The sequence below is a fragment of the Lonchura striata genome, chromosome 36 (assembly GCF_046129695.1).
Source record: "Lonchura striata isolate bLonStr1 chromosome 36, bLonStr1.mat, whole genome shotgun sequence".
Lineage (NCBI taxonomy): Eukaryota > Metazoa > Chordata > Aves > Passeriformes > Estrildidae > Lonchura > Lonchura striata.
The window spans coordinates 248,210-272,151 of NC_134638.1; the positions used below are offsets into that span (position 1 = coordinate 248,210).

At 61.7% G+C, this 23,942-nt stretch overlaps 3 protein-coding genes across 3 annotated transcripts; all 3 read right to left on the reverse strand.

Annotated features, from left to right (window-relative positions):
• Positions 1-537: 537 nt before the first annotated feature.
• On the reverse strand, positions 538-8,382 carry LOC110478841 (solute carrier family 22 member 6). The gene is made up of 10 exons (XM_031507561.2): positions 7,993-8,382; positions 7,536-7,639; positions 7,071-7,225; positions 5,997-6,165; positions 4,952-5,075; positions 4,156-4,265; positions 3,322-3,536; positions 2,325-2,433; positions 1,321-1,524; positions 538-715 (listed from the first exon to the last, which is right to left on the reverse strand). Exons 1-10 carry the CDS (start codon positions 8,380-8,382, stop codon positions 646-648), a joined length of 1,650 nt encoding a protein of 549 aa, XP_031363421.2. The 3' UTR covers positions 538-645.
• Positions 8,383-11,307: 2,925 nt separating this feature from the next.
• Positions 11,308-16,325, reverse strand: LOC110478828 (solute carrier family 22 member 6-B). Its single transcript, XM_021545719.3, has 10 exons — positions 15,960-16,325; positions 15,439-15,539; positions 14,745-14,899; positions 13,987-14,155; positions 13,478-13,601; positions 13,051-13,166; positions 12,711-12,925; positions 12,383-12,491; positions 12,074-12,277; positions 11,308-11,592 (listed from the first exon to the last, which is right to left on the reverse strand). Exons 1-10 carry the CDS (start codon positions 16,323-16,325, stop codon positions 11,508-11,510), a joined length of 1,644 nt encoding a protein of 547 aa, XP_021401394.2. The 3' UTR covers positions 11,308-11,507.
• Positions 16,326-17,404: 1,079 nt separating this feature from the next.
• On the reverse strand, positions 17,405-23,942 carry LOC110478842 (solute carrier family 22 member 6-A). The gene is made up of 11 exons (XM_021545734.3): positions 23,833-23,942; positions 21,186-21,828; positions 20,713-20,816; positions 20,476-20,630; positions 20,050-20,218; positions 19,845-19,968; positions 19,644-19,759; positions 19,048-19,262; positions 18,725-18,833; positions 18,417-18,620; positions 17,405-17,641 (listed from the first exon to the last, which is right to left on the reverse strand). The coding sequence occupies exons 2-11, from the start codon at positions 21,777-21,779 to the stop codon at positions 17,560-17,562; spliced, it is 1,872 nt and encodes a 623-aa protein (XP_021401409.2). The 5' UTR covers positions 21,780-21,828; positions 23,833-23,942; the 3' UTR covers positions 17,405-17,559.

Sequence of the window (23,942 nt, forward strand, 5' to 3'; positions counted from 1 at the left end):
GGTGGGATTTGGGGGCAAAAATTGAGCAGCTTTGCAGGAACTGAGGATTTTGGGGCAAAAAATGGGGATTTCAGGGTAAAAATGGGGATTTGAGAGCACAGTGTGGATTTGGGGCAAAACTGGAGGGTTTTGGGGCTGATAGGTGCCTGGATTTGGGGTAAAAAAGCCCAATTTCGGGGCTGGGATTGAGTTGCTGCTGCCTGGTTTTTGGGCTGAAAATTCCCAGTTTTGGGACTGGGCCGTGGCTTCTCCCAGAGCCCGTGCTGAGGTTGTTCCGCCCTTTTTTTGGGGTTAAATCTGCCCCGTTTGGGTTTTTTTTTTCCCGCCTGGAAATGCAAATTAATCCCATTCCCAGATTTATTTTGCAGCCAAATCGCCGGAACTGGGGCAAAGGCCGACGAGCTCCGGGAATTCCAATTAATCCTCGCTAACGAGCTCCCGGGGGGTCCCCTGATGTCGGAGCCCCCTTTGGGGGTGGGGACGTCCCCAAATCCTTCTCCCCACCCAGAACGGCCGCGGGCGGAGCCGGATCCCGAAATTCCCACGAGATTTTATTGGGATTGAATAAATAACGTGGGGGGGAGGGGCTGGGGGGCTCCAGGGGGGTCCCGGCCCCAAAATCCCCCCGGGGGTCCCAAACCCCCCTCAGGCGCCGTCCTTGCTCTTGGTGCTGCTCAGGGGGACGGCGACGTCGTCGTCCTCGAGGTGACCCGCCCTGGAGGGACCCCGAAAGCTCCCAGCCGATCCCAAAATTCCCAAAATTTCCATTCTTCCCAATCCCAGAACCTCCAAGCCTTCCCAAAACCTTCGACGTTCTCCCCAAAATGCTCAGGTCTTCCCAAAACTCTCAACCCTACCTGACCCCAAAACCTCCATCCTCACCCCAAAACCTCCATCCTAACCCCAAAACCTCCATCCCAACCCCAGAACTTCCATCCTCACCCCAAAACCTCCATCCTCACCCCAAAACCTCCATCCCAACCCCAAAACCTCCATCCCAACCCTAAAACCTCCATCCCAACCCCAGAACTTCCATCCCAACCCCAGAACTTCCATCCTCACCCCAAAATCTCCATCCCAACCTCAAAACCTCCAACCCAACTCCAAAATCATCATAATCCCAAAACCTTCACCCCAAACCCAAAACTTCCATCCAAACCTCCAAGCCAACCCAGAACCTCCATCCCAACCCCAAACTTTCTCCATCCCTTTCCAACCCCAAAGCTCCTGGGTTCCTCCAAGAACCGATTGCGTCCCAGAACAGGGACGTTGCCCCCTGGGCAGGGTTGGGGGGTCTCGGGGGGGTTGGGGGGTCCTCACCGCCTCTCCACGTCCTTGACGGTCTCGGGCAGGGGCGCGTTGCGGGTCTCGGGCAGGAAGCAGGTGGCGATGGCCGAGACGACGGGCGCGGCGCCGTAGATGACGAGCGGCAGCGCCGGGCTGACGTCGGCCATCATGCGCACCAGGGGCGCCACCATGCTGCCCACGCGGGCCATGGTGCCCCCCAGGCCCATCCCCGTCTGCCTGTGCCGGGAGAGCCGCGTGCGGGAGGGGCGGACGGACACGGGGACGGACACGGGGACGGACACGGGGATGGACACGGGGATGGGATGGGGATGGACACAAGGACGAACACGGGGATGGACAGAGGGATGGACACGGGGATGGACACGGGGATGGGATGGGGATGGACACAAGGACGGACACGGGGATGGACACGGGGATGGGATGGGGATGGACACAAGGACGGACACGGGGATGGACACGGGGATGGACAGAGGGATGGACACGGGGATGGATGGATGATAGATGATGGATGGATGGATGGATGATGGATGGATGGAGAGATGGATGGATGATGGATGGATGGATGGATGATGGATGGATGATGGATGGATGATGGATGGATGGATGGATGATGGATGGATGATGGATGATGGATGATGGATGGATGGATGGATGGATGGATGGATGGATGGATGGTTGGATGATGGATGGATGGATGGATGATGGATGGATGATGGATGATGGATGGATGGATGGATGGATGGATGATGGATGGATGGATGGATGGATGATGGTTGGATGATGGATGGATGGATGGATGATGGATGGATGGATGGATGGATGATGGATGGATGGATGGATGGATGATGGATGGATGGATGGAGTGGTCAGTGGTTGGCTTGATGGATGGTTGGGTTAATGAGTGGTTGGGTTGATGACTTGGTTGGGTTCATGGAGGGTCGGGCTGATGGAAGGTGGGGTTGGCACGTGGACAGTGACTGGATGGGTGGGGGCAGGGCTGGGGTGACCCCACCCACCTGATGATGGTGGGGAAGAGCTCCCCAGTGAAGATGTAGGCGCAGTTGAAGGAGGCGGCCAAGGCGCCCTTCCCAACCACGGCGAAGGCCATGCGCAGCGTCGGCAGCTCTGGGGACCACCCAACCGTCACCCCGGCCCCGCAGCTCCTCGGGTCCAGCCACCGGTCACCCTTCACCCCTGCGGTGACCCTGCACCCTCCTGCTGCATCCCTCCCTCCCTCCCTGCCTTCCTCCTTCCCTCCATCCCCGCTCCACCTCACTGTTCATCATCCATCCCTCCATTCCATTCTCCTCCAATCCATTGTCCTCCATCCCATTCTTCTCCATCCCATTCTCCATCCCATTCTCCTCCATTCCATTCTCCTCCATCCCATTCTCCATCCCATTCTTCTCCATCCCATTCTCCATCCCATTCTCCTCCAACTCATTGTCCTCCATCCCATTCTCCTCCATCCCATTCTCCATCCCATTCTCCCCCATCCCATTCTCCCCCATCCCATTCTCCCCCATCCCATTCTCCCCCATCCCATTGTCCTCCATCCCATTGTTCTCCATCCCATTGTCAACCAACCCACTGTCCTCCATCCCACTGTCCCCCATCCCATTCTCCTCCAGCCCATTCTCCATCCCATTCTCCATCCCTTTCTCCTCCATCCCATTCTCCAACCCATTCTCCTCCAACTCATTGTCCTCCATCCCATTCTCCCCCATCCCATTCTTCTCCATCCCATTCTCCATCCCATTCTCCTCCATCCCATTCTCCAACCCATTCTCCCCCAACTCATTGTCCTCCATCCCATTGTTCTCCATCCCATTGTTCTCCATCCCATTGTCACCCAACCCACTGTCCTCCATCCCACTGTTCCCCATCCCATTCTCCATCCCATTCTCCTCCATCCCATTCTCCATCCCATTCTCCATCCCTTTCTCCTCCACCCCATTCCCCTCATCCCTGCCCGTCCCCTCCCGGTCCCTCCGTCCCCGTGGCCGCTCCCACCGCTGGGCACGAAGATGTTGGCCAGGATGCAGAGGCCGGCGAGCGCCAGGGCGCCGCCCTGGGCCGGGCGCCGGCCGAGGCAGGAGATGACCAGCACGGACAGGAGCTTGGCCGGGATGTCCACGGCGCCGAACACCAGCTGGCTCACGTAGACGTTGAAGCCGAAGCCCTGCAGGTCCATGGCCAGCCCGTAGTAGGCGAAGCTGGTGGAGAACCTGGCCAAAATCCGACAAATCAGCACCAAAACCACCCAAAACTGAACGGCTGGGCCTCCAAATGATGGAGGTTATCCCAAAAGATGGAGGTTGTCCCAGAAGATGGAGGTTGTCCCAAAAGATGGAGGTTTGCCCTGAAAATGGGGCTTGGTCCCAAGAGAGGATTTTTTTTGCTCCAAAAGTTGTGTGTTTCTCCCAAAAAGTGGGGGTTTTCCCCCAAAAATATGGGAAATTTACCCCAAAAGGTGTTTTCCCCCTCCAAAACAAGTGGGTTGTTTCCCCCAAAGTTGTTTCTTGACCAAAATATGAGGGTTTTTTTCTCAATGAAGGTCTGGATTTATTGTACCCAAAGATGTTCTTCCCCCCAAAAGATGTTTTTTCCCTAACAAGTGGAAAACTTTCCCCAAAAATCTGAGGTCTGCCTCAAAAGTTGGGGGGATTCTATCTCTCAAAAAGTGTTTCTTTTGCACCCAAAATCAGGGCTTTTTACCCACAAATTGATGGGTTATTTCCCCGAAATGTGGTTTTTTTTCTCCTCAATTGGGTTTTGTTCCTAAATAGTGCTTTTTTTCCAACCCAAAAAAAACCAAACGCAGAAGTGCTTTTGGCCAGGACGCACCAGACGAAGGAGACCCCGCACGACACCGTCCTCATGCCGGGGGTCCGGGCGAGCGCGGCCACGGCCCCGCCGGGCAGCGGCGGCTCCCGGCGCACCAGAGCCCGCAGCGCCTGCGGACATCGCCGCGATCTGCGGGATCCGCCGGGATCCGCCCGCGGAGGGCTCCGGGGGGCTGCGGAGGGGGACCCGGGGGGCTTCGGGGGGACCCGAGGGGTCCCAGGGGGATTGGGGGGGTCGAGGAAGGACCTGGAGGGTCTGGGGGCATCCGGGGATCGGAGGGATTGGGGAGATCCGAGGGGTCTGGGGGGATCCGAGGGGTCTGGGGGGGATCCGAGGGTCTGGGGGGATCCGAGGGATTGGGGGGATCCGAGGGGTCTGGGGGAGATCCGAGGGATTGGGGGGATCCGAGGGTCTGGGGGGGATCCGAGGAATTGGGGGGGATCTGAGGGATTGGGGGGATCCGAGGGATTGGGGGGATCCGAGGGTCTGGGGGGGATCCGAGGGATTGGGGGATCCGAGGGATTGGGGGGATCCAGGGGTCTGGGGGGGATCCGAGGGGTCTGGGGGGATCCGAGGGTCTGGGGGCAACCCGAGGGGTCTGCCGGGGGTTGGGGGAATCGCGCCGATCCCACCGAGGGGATCTGGGGGGATCGAGGCCGTGGAGAGAGGGACTGGGGGAGGATTTGGGAGATCCCCCAAGATCGGGGCGGGTCAGGGACGGAGGGCGAACTGGGGGGGATTTCGAGGCAGCTCGAGGGGATTTTGGGGTTCAGAGGGGCCCCAGACCCCTCCCCACCTCCTCGCTGAGCTTGTCCCCCTCCTCCTTCCTGCCGTTGATCCGCGCGACCTTGCGGAGCCCCCGCAGGGCCAGGTCGGCTCGGCCCGAGCTCACCTGCCAGCGCGCCGACTCCACGTACAGCCTGGGCAGGGGGCGGCTGGCAGCGGGTCCCACCCCGGCTCCCAGCGCCCCCAGAGCAGCCCGAACTGGGGGGCCGGGGGTTCCCATCACCTCCCACCCTCCGCAAGGATCCCGGAATGGGCGGGGGGATCTGGGGGTCCCTGCCCCCAGAGATCCCAGATAGGGAGGGGGGATCTGGGGGTCCCTGCACCCCAGAGATCCCAGATAGGGAGGGGGGATCTGGGGGTCCCTGCACCCCAGAGATCCCAGATAGGGAGGGGGGATCTGGGGGTCCCTGCACCCCAGAGATCCCAGATGGGGAGGGGGGATCTGGGGGTCCCTGCACCCCCAAATGACCCAGATGGGGAGGGGGGATCTGGGGGTCCCTGCACCCCCAAATGACCCCGGACTGGGAGGGGGATCTGGGGGTCCCTGCACCCCAGAGATCCCAGATAGGGAGGGGGGATCTGGGGGTCCCTGCACCCCAGAGATCCCAGATAGGGAGGGGGGATCTGGGGGTCTCTGCACCCCAAATGACCCAGATAGGGAGGGGGGATCTGGGGGTCCCTACACCCCCAAATGACCCAGATAGGGAGGGGGGATCTGGGGGTCCCTGCACCCCAAATGACCCAGAGAGGGAGGGGGGATCTGGGGGTCGCTGCACCCCAAAAATCCCAGACTGGGATGGCGGGGGAAGGCCTGGAGGTCCCTGCATCCCCCCCCACCCCAAAGGACCCTGGACAGAGGGGTCAGGGGAAGGTCAGTGGCAACCTCAACACTTGAGGGGGGGCCTTTCCCAATCTTTAAAGACCCCAGACTCCCAATATCCCCTTTTCTCCCCCAAAATCAGGACAGGGTGGGCACCAGGGATGGACACGGGGGTGGACATCGGGGGTGGACACCGGGGGTGGGCACTGGGGGTGGGCACTGGGGGGTCCTGTACCATGAGTAGAAGAAGAAGACGAAGAAGGGCAGGGACACGGCGAGCTGGAGCTGCCGCCAGCGCGGGAGCCCGAAGGCCACGGCTGCCAGCACGAACTGGCCCAGGGTGTAGCAGTAGCCATTGATGGTCCCCACCACGGCCCGCGCCTCTGTCGGGATCCACTCCATGCCTGCGGCACCACCGCGGGGTCAGGGGCTGTCCCAGGGGGCCCTGGGGTGGGCCTGGGGGTTGGGTTCCTCACGTGGGAGGTTGGGTCAGTGGGGTTGGGTCAGTGGGGATGGGTTGGGTCAATGGGGTTGGGTTGGGTCAATGGGGTTGGGTTGGGTCAATGGGGTTGGGGTCAATGGGGTGGGGTCAATGGGGTTGGGTCAATGGGGTTGGGTTGGGTCAATGGGGTTGGGTTGGGTCAATGGGGTTGGGTCAGTGGGGTTGGGTTGGGTCAATGGGGTTGGGTCAATGGGGTTGGGTCAATGGGGTTGGGTTGGGTCAATGGGGTTGGGTCAATGGGGTTGGGTCAATGGGGTTGGGTCAATGGAGTTGGGTTGGGTCAATGGGATTGGGTTGGGTCAATGGGGTTGGGTCAATGGGGTGGGGTCAATGGGGTGGGGTCAATGGGGTTGGGTTGGGTCAATGGGATTGGGTTGGGTCAATGGGGTTGGGTCAATGGGGTGGGGTCAATGGGGTTGGGTCAATGGGGTTGGGTCAATGGGGTTGGGTTGGGTCAATGGGGTTGGGTCAATGGGGTTGGGTCAGTGGGGTTGGGTTGGGTCAATGGGGTTGGGTTGGGTCAATGGGGTTGGGTCAATGGGGTTGGGTTGGGTCAATGGGGTTGGGTTGGGTCAATGGGGTTGGGTCAATGGGGTTGGGTTGGGTCAATGGGATTGGGTCAATGGGGTTGGGTCAGTGGGGTTGGGTTGGGTCAATGGGGTTGGGTTGGGTCAATGGGGTTGGGTCAGTGGGGTTGGGTTGGGTCAATGGGGTGGGGTCAATGGGGTGGGGTGGGGACCCTCCCATAGATCATTGGGTTTGGGGGCGGGTGTGTGGGTCCCCGCGGGGTCCCGGGCGGTGGCTCACAGAGTGAGGCGGAGTTGAGGGACACGCCGGCCATGGCCAGCCCGGTCAGGAAGCGGCACACGCAGTAGATCAGCAGGGATGGGGCGGCCGCCGTGCCCACCCCCGTCGCCCCCAGCTGCAGGTAACACCAGGTGAGCAGCACCCGGCGCCCGAACCTGCGGGGACACGCACGGGAGGGACTGGGAGCACTGGGAGGGACTGGGAGCACTGGGAGGGACTGGGAGCACTGGGAGCTCTGGGAGCACTGGGAGGGACTGGGAGCACTGGGGTGCTCTGGGGACACTGGGAGTGATGTGGGGACAGAGGAGGACAACCCACGCTGGGACAGACCCACCCTGGGGACACTGGGACAGCGGGGGCCAGAGGGAGCAGAGAGCACGCCACCCCTCTCCCCCTTCCCAGCACCTCCCAGTTCCTCCCAGTTCCTCCCAGTTCCTCCCAGTCCAGCGCCGGGGGAGCACGCACTTGTCGGAGAGGACCCCGAAGAGGCAGGAGCCCAGCAGGATCCCGGCCATGTAGATGGACTGGGCCACCTGCTTCAGCTTCTTGGAGTCACACACCAGGTCCCACTGCCACGGGAGGGGACACGGGGTCACCACGGGGGTCACCATGAGGACACCATGGGGAACATCATGGGGTCACCATGGGGACACCACAAAGATCACCGCAGGGGTCACCATGGGGGTCACCACGAGGGTCACCATGAGGGTCACCACGGGGGTCACCATGAGGACACCAGAAAGATCACCGCAGGGGTCACCAGGGGACACCACGGGGGTCACCATGGGGGTCACCATGGGGACACCACAAAGGTCACCGCAGGGGTCACCACGGGGACACCATGGGGGTCACCACGAGGCCACCGCAGGGACACCGGCATCCCCCCGCCCTGGGCGACCCCGGGGCGTCGGCCCTGCCTCACCTCAGTGACGATGGTGTCGGTGAAGATGCCATCCAGGTACGTCCAGCCGTCGCGGCACGGCTCGGTGGCCGCCCCGGCGGCCGTGCCGTTGGCCGCGGCATCGGCCGAGCCGTTGACGTCCAAGAGGTGCCACTGGAGCTCCACGTAGCGGCGGCAGCTCTGGGGCCGGCGGTGGCCGTCCAGGGGGATGGACACGACCGGGGGGACGCCGGCCGCGGTGGCGTTGGCCGCGGGCCGGGCCCGGCAGTGGTGCGCGGGGGTGCCGGCGGTGAAGTTCTGCAGGAGGTTGTGGCTGGCCAGCATGAGCAGCGGCGTGGCCAGCGCGGCCACGTAGGTCACCTGGAAGCGGCCCATGCCACCCAGGCGGGCCAGCAGCTCCACGAAGGACATGGCCGGAGAGGGCACGGAGCTGGACACGGCCCAGGTCAGCTGCGGGTGGGGAGAGGAGGGAAGGGTGAGGGATCGATCGATCGATCAATCAATCAATCAATTGGTCTATCAGATGGGCCAACTGATCTGTTGATTGATCCATCCCTTGATCAATGGACTTATCTGTCTGACTGATCAATCTGCTGACCAGCCTATCAATCTATCAATCTCTATTGATCCATTAATCTGTCTCTCTGATCTATCAATATATTGATCTCTTATCTATCAATCAATCCACCTATCACCATCACGCTCACTCTATTCATCAATCAATCAGTCACTGATTATTTCTTGTTCTCAGCTCCCCCCAGCCCTTCCCAATTAATCAGTCTATCAAGCAATCAATCGATCAATCAATCAATCTTCTGTCCCCGGTCCCACCAATCCCCCAGATCCCTCATGATCAATCGATCCCCACCTGCTCTCCTCCTCCTCCTCCTCCCCGGCCGCTCCCGGCTCCGGCTCTCGGGACTGTCCGTCCCTCTGTCCGGCTCTCCGGCCGTCCCTCTGTCCGGCTCTCGGGACTGTCCGTCCCTCTGTCCGGCTCTCCGGCCGTCCCTCTGTCCCTCCGGCCGTCCCTCCCTCGGCCCCGCCCCCGGCCCCTCCTTCACCCCTCGGTCAATCCATTGATCCATGGATCAATGGATTGCTTCACTCTCTCTGCCCATTTATTGATCCTTAGCCTGTCAGCAAATGGATTTCCTGCTGATAATAACCTATTGATCGATCTATTGATCCCCCTGCCAATCAATACAGTGAGTTCTTCCTCTATTGATAGATTATTGATTACTAGACTCCCTTTAGCTATAATAGGTTGATCATAATTAGTCCATGATCTCTTTTTGTATTAGTTTATTGATCTATATGTTTTTGTTATTGATCTATTGACCTATTGACTGATCTATTAATCTATTGATGGCTTGGTCAATCAATCTATTAACCTAGAGGGATCTCAATTGATCCATCTGTTAGTCTGTGTATCTCTAGTATCAATAAATTGATCTCTCATCTGTTGATCCAATTAGTCTCTATTTTTCTATTGATGAATCTATTGAACCACGATCAACAAATCAGAATAATGATCTACTTCTCCACCAATCATTCAGTTATTGAGTTATAATCTATTTATCAATGTTTTCATATTAACATCTCTATTGATCCGTCCCTTGGCCTGTAATCTTCCTATTGATTGATTTATTGACCTTTAATTGCTCTCTTAATTGATATATTGACCTTTAATCCCTCTATTTGTTGACTTATTCATTTCAATCTCTCTATCGATCAACCTCCTGACCTATAATCTCTCTATTGATCAGCCCTTTCCTCCATCAATCGATCTGTTGAGCTTTGATCTCTGTCCTGCCCTCGCTGGGCTCTCGGTGACCCACCCATCGATGTCTCTATTGATCACTCACCTGTCTGTCGGTCCCGGCGGCTCCCGGCCTCTCCCAGCACCAGGTCCCGGAGCCCTCGGCCGGCCGCTGCCACCCCCCGGCCCCGTGGCTGCCCACGGCCCTGCCCTGCCCCCGGCCTGGCCCCGCTCCTATTTAAGGCCGCCCCGGTCCCGGTTAACGTTTGACTCCGCCATGGATCGGTGGAGACGCTCCCGGGGCGGAATCGCCGGTGCCAGGCCCACCCGGGACACCCGACGGCTGCCCCTCCATCCCACCCAAGCCATCCTCTTCCTCACCCTGGAAGCCCCCCGGCCCCGGCAGCTGGGGACCCCCGGCCCCCTCTGGCCCGTTCTGCTACTCCAGCGTGGATCATGGATGAGGCAAAGTCCCGGGAGCCCTGAACCGCATCCCTGGGAGCCCCTTGGACCCCGGGCAGGAGGGCACCGGGGGCAGCGGAGCGTGGGGGGACGCGGGGGGGACGGGGGGGCTGGACACCCGGATCGGCGCCGGCCGGAATGGCGTGGGCCGGGTGTGGGCACGTGGATCCTCAGGATCTCTGGGTCTGTGACATCCCCACGCCCTCAGAATGTCAGGATCCCAGGGCTGCCTGGGCGGTCTGGATCCCCGGGATCCCGGATCCCCGCACATTCAGGCACCGGAGTCTCTGGTCCTTGGGATCCCTGGGTCTTTGGGATCCTCGGGATCCCTGAGGCCTCGAGATCCCTGAGCTCTTGGGATGTCTGGGCACCTTGGGGCCTGGATATTGTGTCCCTGGGATCCCTGGACACCCTAACACCCGAATCCTGGGGATCTGGGTCTTTGGGGTGTCCAGGATCAGGGTGTGTGGGTCCTTGGGTCTCCAGGCACCCAGACATGGGGATTCTTGGGGTCCCCTATCCTCGGGATTCCAAATTCTGGGGATCCCCAGTCCCTGGGGTCCCCAGTCCTCGGGATCCCCAACCCCCAAATCCCAAATCCTTGGGATCCCTGATCCTCAGGGTCCCCAGTGCCTGGGATCCCCAATGCCCAGACCCCCAATCCCCAGACCCCCAGTCCTCGGGGTCCCCAATGCCCAGACCCCCAATCCTCGAGGTCCCCAATCCTCGGGGTCCCCAATCCCTAGACCCCCAATCCTCGCGGTCCCCAATCCCCAGACCCCCAATCCCCAGATCCCCAATCCTCGGGGTCCCCAGTCCCTGGGATCCCAAATCCCCAGACCCCCAATCCCTGGGATCCCCAATGCCCAGACCCCCAATCCTCGGGGTCCCCAATCCCTGGGATCCCCAATCCCCAGACCCCCAATCCTCGGGGTCCCAGCTCCTTCCCACACTCTCTCCCGGCATTGTCCATCCCCGGCAGCTCCGGCCGAGGTCCCGCGGTGCCGAGGCCCCGGTGTCCCGCTGGCTCCCGTGTTTTCCTTCGGGGCGGGACGGGCCCGGCTGCGCGGGACCCCCCGCGGCCGTGGGAAAACAACCCCCACCCCCACACCAGCTTTGCTTTTATTGTTTTTTATTCCAGCGCGGCCCGACTGTCCTCGACACGGAAATCTGGGGGGGCCCCACTCTGTGGTCGCTGCTGCTCCTTTGCTCTTCACGGGTGGTTGGAACCCCCTCCACCCCCCAGTCCTGCTCATTCATCTGGCAGGAGCATCGAGGGCTGAGGATTTTGGGGGTCCCCTGGTGGGGGGTGGCACTAATGGGGCCCTGTGGAGTTGCTGGATGGGGTGGGCTGGAGAGGGACCTGGAGATGTTGGGCTTCGTCCTTCTGGGATTGCGTCCTGGTGGGGAGGGAGGGATGGGGGGGTTTGTGGTGCTGGGATGGGTGTCTGTCCATCCATCCATCATCCATCCATCCATCCATCATCCATCCATCATCCATCCATCATCCATCCATCCATCCATCCATCATCCATCCATCCATCCATCCATCCATCATCCATCCATCCATCCATCATCCATCCATCCATCCATCATCCATCCATCATCCATCCATCCATCCATCCATCCATCCATCCATCCATCATCCATCATCCATCATCCATCCATCCATCCATCCATCCATCCATCATCCATCCATCCATCCATCCATCATCCATCCATCCCTCCCAACCAACTTCCATCCCTCCACCCCCCCCTTCAACCAACCCTTCTCTCCCTCTGTCCCACCCCCTGTCCCTCCCCATCCTCCATCCCATCCCACCACCATCCCCGATCCACCATCCATCCCCTCCCCTCATCCCTGATCCTCTCCAGCCCCACCTTCCCTCCACCTCCTCCACGGTCTCGGGCAGCGCCATGTTCCGTGTCTCGGGCAGGAAGGCGGCCACCAGCCCCGACACCACGGGCGCGGCGCCGTAGATGACAAAGGGCAGCGCCGGGAAGAGCTCGCCCGCCATCTTCACCAGGGGGGCCATGATGCTGCCCAGCCGCGACATGGTGTTGGCCAAGCCCATGCCCGTCTGCCTGTGGGACACACGGAGCTCCCGAGGGCACCTGAGGAACCTGAGGGACCTGAGGGACCTGAGGGACCACCCCGGCACGGCCGCCCCGGCCACGCCCCAGCCTTACCGGATCACGGTGGGGTAGAGCTCGCCCGTGTAGAGGAAGACGCAGTTGAAGGACGCGGCCAAACAACCTTTCCCAAAAACGGCCAGGGCTGTCCGGACTGTCCGGAGCTCTGAGGGGACAGCGGGACACCTGGGAGTCACCTCAGTGTCCCTACCTGCGCTGAGTTCACTTGACAAGAGGAGACCCCAAACACCGGGATTGGGGCAAATCCCCCATGAAAAGGTAAAATTACCGAACCTGGGGGTTCCATCAACGGGCTGAGCTCATCCGGGCCCTCCCAGGAAGGTTGGAGATGAGGGGACACCAGTGCCACCACCCCCGGCCTCACCTCGTGGCACCAAGACGTTGGCCAGGATGGCCAAGCCGGCCAGGATGAGGGTGATGGCCTGGGTGAAGCGGCGCCCCACGTAGGTGATGGTGAGGATGGACATCAGCTTGGCCGGGATGTCCACGGCGCCGAAGATCAGCTGGATCACGTAGATGTTGACCTCAAAGTTCTGCAGGTCCATGGCCAACCCGTAGTAGGCAAAGCTGGTGGAGAACCTGGGCCACGAGATGGGAGGGGGGATAAAATATCACCTGTGGGGAGGTGTGGGGTGGCATGGGGGGTCAAGGACGTAGAGCGGGATGGACAACCACCCACTGGTGTCCTCCACCGTCGGCCATACCACACGAAGCAGAGGCAGAAGGAGATGCGGCGCAGGACCGGCGTCCGGACCAGGTCAACCAGGGTGTGGCGGGTCTTTGACGACGTCATCTCCTTCTCCATGTGAGACCTCAGGGTCTGGAGGGACAGGGAGGGCTCTGGGATGGGCGGGGGGCACTGGGGACCCTCCAGGTCTGGGCAGGACGGGTGGAAAAGGGGAAGGGGGGTCATGGGTGGATGGTGGGATGGAGATGGTGGGTTCATGGATGGGTGGGTGGAGATGGAGGAGATGGAGGTGATGGATGCTGTTGAGGTGATGAAGATGAGTGGGTGGATGGACAGGATGCACAAGGGATGATGGATGGACAGCTGTCCATGGGGTAGATATTCAAGGGACCCCCTATAAAACACCCCAGGGACACCCTGGGGGACCCGATGGAGCCTTTTACTTCTATGTCGAGCTTGTCCCCTTCTTCCTTCTTCCCGTTGATCCTGGCCACCTTCTGGAGCTCCTGCAGGGCCTGGTGGGACTTCCCCACCATGACGAGCCACCGTGCTGACTCCGTCAGCCACCTGCACGGGAGGGGACATCCCTCCATCAGTCATCCATGCATCATCCATGCATCATCCATCATCCATCATCCATCATCCATCCATCATCCATCATCCATCCATCCATCATCCATCATCCATCCATCATCCATCATCCATCCATCATCCATCCATCCATCCATTCATCCATCCATCCATCCATCCATCATCCATCATCCATCATCCATCCATCCATCATCCATCCATCTATCCATCCATCCATCCATCCATCCATCCATCCATCCATCCATCCATCATCCATCCATTCATCCATCATCCATCCATCCATCCATCCATCCATCCATCCATCCATCCATCCATCATCCATCCATCCATCCATCCATCCCTGTCCCTTCCTCCTCCTCACCAGGAGTAGAGGAAGAAGCCGAAGAAGGGCAGGGACACCACGAGCTGCAGCCGGCGCCAGTCGGGGATGGCGAAGGCAACGCCGGCCAGCAGGAACTGCCCGGTGGTGTAGCAGTACCCCATGAAGGTGCCCACCAGCGCCCGCATGTGTGTCGGCATCCACTCCAGTGCTGTGGGACACGGCACGTGGGGACCAGCTGGGAGTGCCCACCACCACCCCAGGGGACACGGAGACCACCGGGATGGTGCCCGGGGGACACGGACACCACTGGAATGGTGCCCAAGGGCCATGGAGACCATTGGGATAGTGCCCAAGGGACATGGAGACCACCAGGATGGTGCCCACAGGTATCCTAGGGGAACATGGAGCCCAGGGCAGGTTCTGGGGTGACATGGACCCACAGGTGCCAGGGGACATGGAGACCACCAGGACGGTGCCCAGGGGACATGGAGACCACCGGGATGGTGCCCAGGGGACATGGAGACCACCGGGATGGTTCCTGGAGGGCATGGAGACCACCGGGACGGTGCCCAGGGGACATGGAGACCACCGGGATGGTTCCTGGAGGGCATGGAGACCACCAGGATGGTGCCCAGGGGACATGGAGACCACCAGGATGGTTCATGGAGGGCATGGAGACCACCAGGACGGTTCCTGGAGGGCATGGAGACCACCGGGATGGCTCCCAGAGGTTCAGGGGGTCACGGAGCCCACCCAGGTCGCAGCCAGGGCGGGTACCGGGCGCGGGGGTGACGTACAGAGGGAGACGCTGTTGAGGACGATGCCCGAGAAGGCCATGCCCGTCAGGAAGCGGAACAGGCAGTACACGGTGAAGGTGGGCGCGAAGGACGAGCAGGTGCCCATGGCGGCCATCTGCAGGTAGCACCAGGTGAGCACCGAGCGGCGGCCGAACCTGGGCAGGGAGGAGGAGGAGGAGCAGGGGGTGAGGATGAAGAAATGGGGGCGGAGGAGGAGGGGGAAGAGGAAGAGGAAGAGGAAGAGGAAGAGGAAGAGGAAGAGGAAGAGGAAGAGGAAGAGGAAGAGGAAGAGGAAGAGGAAGAGGAAGAGGAAGAGGAAGAGGAAGAGGAAGAGGAAGAGGAAGAGGAAGAGGAAGAGGAGGGGAGGAGAAAATGGAGAGGAGGAAATGGAGAGGAGGAGGAGGAGGAGACAAGAAGGATGAAGAAGGAGGCAGGGGAAGGAAGAGGGAGTGAAGAGGAGGAGAAAGGGGTGAGGAGGAGGGTGAGGAGGGGGAAGAAGGATGAGGAAGGTGAGGAAGACAGAGGAGGCGAGGAGAAAAAGGAGTTGAGGAGCAAAAAGAGGATGAGCAGAAGAAAGAAAGAGGAGGAGGAGGAGGGAATGAGGAGGAGGCAGAGAGGGTGAGAAGGTGAGACGGTGAGAAGGTGAGAGGACCTCCCGGTGCCACCCCGCCCACCTGCAGGAGCTCCCCCTCACCTGTCTGAGAGCCCCCCGAAGAAGCCGCCCACCAGGACTCCGGCCATGTAGAGCGACTGCGCCAGCTGCTTGAGCCCGCGGGAGCTGCACACCAGGTCCCACTGCCGAGGGACGAGGACGTGGGGTGGGACAGAGATCAGGGTCCCCTCTGGCCTCCCAAACCCCAAACCCACCCGCGGTGGCCGGTAAGGTCAATGCATGGCCAATGGAGAGGTGACACTTAATTCTTGGCCACCCTTGATGGCATTGCTGTGGTTGGAAGGTCCATCCAAGGCTCCTGTGACCCCCTGGTGACCCTCTTGTTGATGGCCACCAACTCCCCATCCCTCCCTTCCTCTCCTGGGGCTTCCTGGTGTTGAGCGTCTCCACCAAAGGTTGAGCCGGGAAGATGCTCCAGTTGGGAGAGGTCAATGCTGTGTTGGCAGCAGAGCCTTTGTTGGTGCCTCCAGGTGGGACCCACCCACGGGATTGGGTGAAAAGCCCACCAGAACCCCCCCAAAACCCCTCCACCACCGTCCCACCTCAGTGACGATGGTGCTGGTGAAGATGCTGCGGTCGTAGGTCCAACCGTCGCCGCACGGCTCCGTCTCCGGCCAAGAGCTGTTGGGCTCCGAACCATTGGCCTCCAAAAGCCACCACTGGGGCGTCACGAAGCGCCGGCACCGCTCCCCGCGGGGCACCCACACCCTCAGCAGGACCTCGGGGTCGAGGCCGCTGGCGTTGGCCTCCGGGCGCAGGCGGCACCGGTGGGCGCTGGTGGCAGCGGTGAAGTTCTGCAGGAGGTTGTGGCTGGCCATCATCAGCACGGGCAGGGACAGGAGCAGCACCGAGACCACCTGGAAGCGCCCCATGCCCCCCACGTGCTCCAGGAGGCTGCCGAAAGCCATCCTGCCACCACCGGGGCCCGGGAACGCCCCACAGCCATGCAGAACCCCGGATTTCGGGGGTTTCGCCCCAAAAACGCCTCCCTGTCCCACACGGCGCTTTCCCTCCACAGCACCCAGGGGTGGTCTCCTATATAACCCAGCCCAAGGGTGGTTTGGGTTAATGTTTGACTTCTCCGGGGGGTTTTTGGTGGGTTTCCAGCAGAAGAAGGCAAAAGTGCAGCGCAAAGGTGCCCAGGAGTGAAAAAAAAGGTGATTTAGGCGCAGAAGTCCCCTAAAATGGGGCAAAACTGGAGCGATTTGGGGCAGGAAGACGAGGAATATGGAATTCTTTTGAATTGTTATTTCATAGCGATGCCTTTTTGAGGGGAAAAGTCAAATTTTGGAGAGGGGGCGTCCAGGAGGTTGGGTGGGCACCGCAAGGAGAGGAGGTCTCCTGGCATGGACCAATGCCCGGCCCTCGGTGGCGCCTTTGGGTTAAATTTTAGTGATTTCGGTGGTCAAAAGGCGAGCGGAAGGTGCTGACGGAGGTGGCCCTGCCTGGGTCAGCGCATTCCCCGCCGGGGTTAATTTTTGATGGGGATTTGATGGGGCCAAGGGACACGTCAGAAACGGGAGCAAGGGCCAAGGTGGCTTCGGGGGACAGGAATCGGGGAAGGGGCGTCGCGGCGGCGCCGGGAGGGGGCCGGGCAGGATTCGGGAGCTCCTGGAGCTTCTCTGGGATTTGAGGGATTGGAGTTTGGAGTTCTTGAGGATTGGCTTGTTGGAGGTGACATCCAGCGCGGTGCTCTTGGTGCCACCTTATCTGAGGTGACTTTGGGGACACAGTTCTTGGGCACCATCCTACTGGAGAAGGTGACGAGGTGTCATTAAAAACGGGGGTTTTGGGTGCCACCTCATTGACGGACAAGGTTGTGGGGTGTCCTCCTGTGGAGATGACCTCCAAAAAACGGGGTTCTTGGTCATCTCCTTATTGGAAGTGACCTCAGGGACACAATTCGTGGGTACTGTCCCATGGGAGGTGACCTCGGACGTGGCTGTCAGGGGTGACCGGGGGGGCACAGAGAAGACCCCGAGACATGTCCCCACCAGAGCTGTTTTATTCCCACCCGGATGTCCCTGCCCCAACAGGAGGTCACCAGTCACGACCAAGGTCTCCCCCTCAAGCTGTGGGGACCCCTGCGGTGGTGGCCGCTGGTGGCCGGGGCTGGGGCGCTGCGTCCACCCCCAGGGTCCCTCAGGCCTCCTTCAGGGGGGACCTGTCCTGGGGCTGGAGCGCGATCTTCTCCTTGGGGTCACCTGCTGGCTTCTGCTTGGTCCTGGAGGGAGGAGGAAGAGGAGGAGGAGGAGGAGGAGGAGGAGGAGGAGGAGGAGGAGGGTCATGGCAAAGGGAGAGTGGCCCAGGCTGAGCATTCAGCCAATCACAGAGCTCGTTCTTCTGCCAAAATCCCCATCCACCTGTCCCTCAATGCAGCCAAGGGTCCCTTGACCCTGAACCTCTTTGTGGCTGGGGTTGTCCATCATTGTCCATCATCCATCCATTGCCAATCATCCAACCATCCATCGTCCATCCATTGTCCATCATTGGCCATCATCATCCATCACTGTCCATCACCCATCCATTGTCCATGTAACCATCCATGCATCATCCATCACTCAACCATACACTGTCCATCATCCAACCATCATTCAATCATCATCCATCCATCCAAAATCCATCCATCCATCATCCATCCATCCATCTTCCATCCATCCATCCATCCATCCATCATCCATCCATCTATCCATCCATCCATCCATCCATCCATCTTCCATCCATCCATCCATCCATCCATCATCCATCCATCCATCATCCATCCATCCATCTTCCATCCATCCATCCATCCATCCATCCATCTATCCATCTATCCATCCATCCATCCATCCATCCATCCATCCATCCATCATCCATCCATCCATCCATCCATCCATCCATCCATCCATCCATCCATCCATCATCCATCCATCCATCTTCCATCCATCCATCCATCCATCCTCCATCCATCCATCCATCATCCATCCATCCATCCATCCCCCACCCTCCCTGCCACCCACCTGTTCTCCACCTCCTCGATGGTGTCGGGCAGCGGCGTGTTGAGTGTCTCGGGCAGGAACGCGGCCGCCACGGCGGCCACCACAGGGGCCACCCCGTAGACGGCGGGGGGCAGGAAGGGGTAGTACTCATCCATCATCTTCACCAGCGGCGCCACGATGCCGCCCACGCGCGCCATGGTGCTGCCGAAGCCCAGCCCCGTCTGCCTGCGGCGCCGGGAGGGTCACGGGCGGCACGGAGCACCCTGGGGTGCCCGGGGAGGCGTCCCCGGGACCCGCCCCACCGCGGGGACCTGGGGCCGGGGCGATACCTGATGGGCGTGGGGTAGAGCTCGGTGGTGTAGAGGAAGACGCAGTTGAAGGAGGCGGACAGGCAGCCCTTGCCGATGACGGCCAGCGCCGTGCGCAGCGTCTGCAGCTCTGCGGGGACACCGCGGCTCGGCCACCGAGCGGGGGGACATGGGGACACCAGGGCTTGACCACCGTGCGGGGCCACCTCGGGCAGGTGGGGATGGGGCAGGGAGGGAGGATGGAGGGATGGGGAAGTCAGTGGTCACACAGGGATGGAAACATGGAGAAAGACGATCTGGGGACATTGATGACCCAGGTGTTGGAGAACCCCCTCCACACCCACCTGTGGGCACAAAGATGTTGGCCACGATGACCAGTCCCGCGAAGAACAAGGCCACCATGAGCGAGAGCCGCCGGCCGACGTAGCTCAGGGACACGGTCACCACCACCTTGGCCGGAAAGTCAACGGCGCCGAAAATCACCTGGATGAGGTAAATGCTGACCCCGAAGTTCTGCAGGTCCATGGCCAAGCCGTAGTAGGAGAAACTGATGGAGAACCTGGAGCGAGGTGGGAGTGGGGGGACCTTGAGGTGACATCACCCTCCTGGGATGGGCAGGTGGGAGAGGAGAGGACTGGGAGGCAGTTGGATGGGTGGGGTCACTGGTTGGGTGTCCAGGTGTCCATCCTTCCCTTCATCCATCTGTGAGCCTGACCAGCCATCTGTTCATCCATCCATCCAACCATCCATCCATCCATCCATCCATCCATCCATCCATCCATCCATCCATCCATCTATCCATCATCCATCCATCCATCATCCATCCATCCATCCATCCATCATCCATCATCCATCCATCATCCATCCATCCATCCATCCATCATCCATCATCCATCATCCATCTCTCCCTCTCTCCGTCCCTCCTCGCCCCCAGCCCCACCAGACGATGGAGAGGCAGAAGAAGATGTGGCGGATCACGGGGGTCCGGACCAGGTCGGAGATGGTGTAGGAGGATTTCAGAGCTGCCAACTCCTCCTTCATGTTGGACTTCAACATCTGGGAGAGGGGAAAGGGAAGAGGTTGGGGGGGCTGGAACCCCCACCCCACCCCACCCCCCACGCCCACCATGGGGCCACCAGACCTCCACCGTGATCTTCTCCCCCTCCTCCTTCCGGTTGTTGAAGGTGGCCACGCGCTGCAGGACCTTCACCGCCCGGTCAGCTTTGCCCGAGAGCACCAACCACCGCGCCGACTCCGCCAACCACCTGCCGCCGGCGAGGGGAAACTGAGGCACAGCCATCACCCCCCGCGCTCCCACGGCCTCCCCGAGGGGCCCAACGTCCTACCAGGAGTAGAGGAGGAAGACGAAGAAGGGCAGGGACACGGAGAGCTGGAGCCAGCGCCAGTGGGGGACGGCGTAGGCCACCCCGGCCAGGATGATCTGGCCCAGGGTGTAGGCGAAGCCGGTGATGGCCACGGTGATGGCGCGGTAGGGCGTGGGGATCCACTCCACCACTGCCAGGGACACGGGGACACGGCTCGCTCCGCGTGTCCCCGGAGCGCCGGGACCCTCGTGGGCGGAGCGGCCGCCCCAGCGCGGTCACACGTGGCCATGCCCCCAGCGTGGCCGCAGCCATGTCCTCGCCCACGGACACGGGGACGTCCCCTCCTTGACCGCTGGGTTGTCCCCACCCAGGACCATTGGGGTGTCCACCTCCATGGCCATGGCCATGCCCCACCCCTGAGCACGGGCTGTCCCCGTGTCCCCTCACCCAGGCAGGCGATGCTGAGGCCGAAGCCGGACAGCGCCATGCCGCCGGCGAAGCGGAAGACGCAGTAGGAGGCGTAGGTGGGCGCGAAGGCCGTGCACGTCCCCATCACCCCCAGCTGCAGGTAGGACCACATCAACATGGCCTTGCGCCCAAACCTGCAACAGAAGCCACTGGGAGCCACTGGGAGCCACCAGGGAAACTGAGGCACAGAGGCGAGGGGGTCTCTGCTGCCTTTACCTGTCTGAGAGGCCCCCCAGGACCAGGGCGCCCACCAGGACCCCGGCCATGTAGATGGACTGGGCCATCTGCCGCAGCTGCCGGTAGGCACAGACCAGGTCCCACTGCCGGGACAGGGGGACATCTGCCAGTGTCAGTCCCTCCTTCTTCCTCTGATCCATCATCCATCCATCATCCATCCATCCATCATCCATCCATCCATCCATCCATCATCCATCCATCCATCCATCCATCCATCCTCCATCATCCATCCATCCATCCATCCATCATCCATCCATCATCCATCCATCCATCCATCCATCCATCATCCATCCATCCATCCATCATCCATCCATCATCCCTCCATCCATCCCTTGTCTGTCCCTCCCTCCCACCTCCCCCAAGATCCCACCCCCTCCCCACAGAGCTGTTGTCCCCCCATGGACACCGTGGCCACCTCCCCACCCTCCCCGTCCCCGCATCCCCGTCCCCACCTCGGTGACGATGGTGGACACGTAGATGCTGCGGTCGTAGTCCCAGCCGTCACGGCACGGCTCGGTGGCCCGGGCACCGCCGGTGGCATTGGCCACGTAGCGCCGGCAGGACCCCAGGGTGACATCAGGGGACCCCGGGGTGACATTGGACCACCCCATTGTGGCACCAGTGGGCCCCAGGCTGCCATCGGAGGACCCCCAGGTGGCATCAGGCCGGACATGGGTGTCACTGGGTGTCCCTGCGGTGCCATCGAGCGTGACGTGGGTGGCACCGGAGCTGGGGACGCCACTGGGGGACCTCAGGGTGGCACCAGGTGACCCCGAGGTGCCACCAGGAGACCCGAGGACAGCGTCGGAGGCCCTCGAGGTGTCCTGAGGATGGGCTGAGGTGGCATCGGGGGTGGCTCCGAGCGGCGCGGGCGCGGCGCTGGGGACAGCGGGGACGCGGCAGCGGTGCGGGGGCACGGCGGCGGTGAAGTTCTGCAGCAGGTTGTGGCTGGCCATGAGCAGGATGGGCACCGCCAGCAGCGCCGTCTGCAGCACCTGGAAGCGGCCCAGGCCCCCGACCTGCGCCAGCAGCGCCGCGAACGGCATCGCGGGGACACCGCGGGACACGGGGACACCGCTGGACACGGGGACACTGCTGGAGATGGGGACACCGCTGGAGATGGGGACACCGCCGGCTTGGGGACACCGTGGGACACGGGGACACCGCTGGAGATGGGGACACTGGACACTGCTGGACACGGGGACACTGCTCGAGATGGGGACACTGCTGGAGATGGGGACACCGCCGGCTTGGGGACACCGTGGGACACGGGGACACCGCTGGAGATGGGGACACCGCTGGAGATGGGGACACCACCAGCTTGGGGACACCGCTGGAGATGGGGACACCGCCGGCTTGGGGACACTGCTGGACACGGGGACACCACCAGCTTGGGGACACCGCTGGAGATGGGGACACTGCCAGACACGGGGACACCACCAGCTTGGGGACACCGTGGGACACGGGGACACCACTGGAGATGGGGACACCGCTGGAGATGGGGACACCACCAGCTTGGGGACACTGCGGGACATGGGGACACCGCTGGACACGGGGACACTGATGGACACAGGGACACCGCTGGAGATGGGGACACTGCGGGACACGGGGACACCGCTGGCTTGGGGACGCCGCTGGAGATGGGGACACTGATGGACACGGGGACACTGCCGGCCTGGGGGACAGTGCCACCCAGGGGGATGGCAGCACTCATGGGGACACCACAATCCCTGGGGACACCAGTGGACACAGGGACACAGGGCCCTGGGGACACCCAAGACATGGGGACGTCACCTGTGGGGACACCACCACCCCCACTGGGGCTTCATCAACTGAGGGGACACCATGAAACACGGGGACCTGGGGCGTGGGGACATCTTCAGCCATGGGGATGGCAGGACATGGAGACACGGGGACAGAGGGACACCATCCCAGGGGACACAGCCACCCCAGGGCCATGGGGACACGGGACGGGGTGGGCACCGCTGGGAGTGCTGAGCTGGGGCCACCAGGATGTGGGGACAGGGGACACCACGGGGACCCAGAGATGGGGAGGGGACACGGGGCAGGGGTGTGGTGACCACTGGGGACGGTGTCACCGCTTGCGTCACGCGTCCCCAACCCCTCTGATGTCCCCAGCATGTCCCTGTCCCTGCTCCACCTCGGCGCAGCTCCCCAGGGATGGGGACATCCGGCCAGCTGTGACTCCGTGTCCCCAAGGTGAAGGGTGCCCTCTGTGGTGTCCCCAAACCCTCCCTGATGTCCCCACCGTTCTCCTCCATGTCCCCAAGCTGTCCCGTGTCCCCTCTGTGATTTCCCCAGCCCAAGCCATGGCCCCACCACACCCCCAATGCTCCCAGTGTCCCCCCACGATGTCCCCAACCTGCCCAATGTCCCCTCCCCTCCCTAAGAGAGTGTCCCCAACCCCCCCACGATGTCCCCAACCCCTCGCTGGTGCCCCAAGCTGTTCCCATGTCCCCCCACAGTGTCCCCACCCCATCCTGTAACCCCCCGATGTCCCCCCCCTCCATCCCCGCCTCGTTGTGCCCCCCAGTCCTGTCCCAGGAATGCCCCCAAGTGTCCCCAAGTGTCCCCAAGTGTCCCCAAGTGTCCCCAGCTGTCCTCCAGGTGCCGCTGCCATCCCGAGGTCCCCCCACTGTCCCCATCTGTTGTCCCCTCCCAGTTTGCTCCCCCCGACCCCACCGGACCCCCTGTCCCGGGGGTCCCCCCAATTGTCCCTGTCCCCTGTGCCAGGGGTCCTCCCCGCTGTCCTCCCGTGTCCCCACCTGTGCTGTCCCTGTCCCCATCCCCCTGTCCCTGTCCCTGTCCCCCTGTCCCTGTCCCTGTCCCCCTGTCTCTGTCCCTGTCCCTCTGTCCCTGTCCCCCTGTCCCCCTGTCCCTCTGTCCCTGTCCCCCTGTCCCAAACCCTGTCCCTGTCCCTCTGTCCCTGTCCCCCTGTCCCTGTCCCTCTGTCCCTGTCCCTGTCCCCCTGTCCCAATCCCTGTCCCTGTCCCCCTGTCCCAATCCCTGTCCCAATCCCTGTCCCTCTGTCCCAATCCCTGTCCCCCTGTCCCTGTCCCGGGTCCCCCCGTGTCCCACCTGCGCTGCCGCCGCTGTCCCTGTCCCTCTCCCCGGTCCCGGTTCCCGTCCCGGTCCCGGTCGCGGTCCCCGCTCGCTCCGTTACACAACGAGGCCAAAAGCGCCGCTTT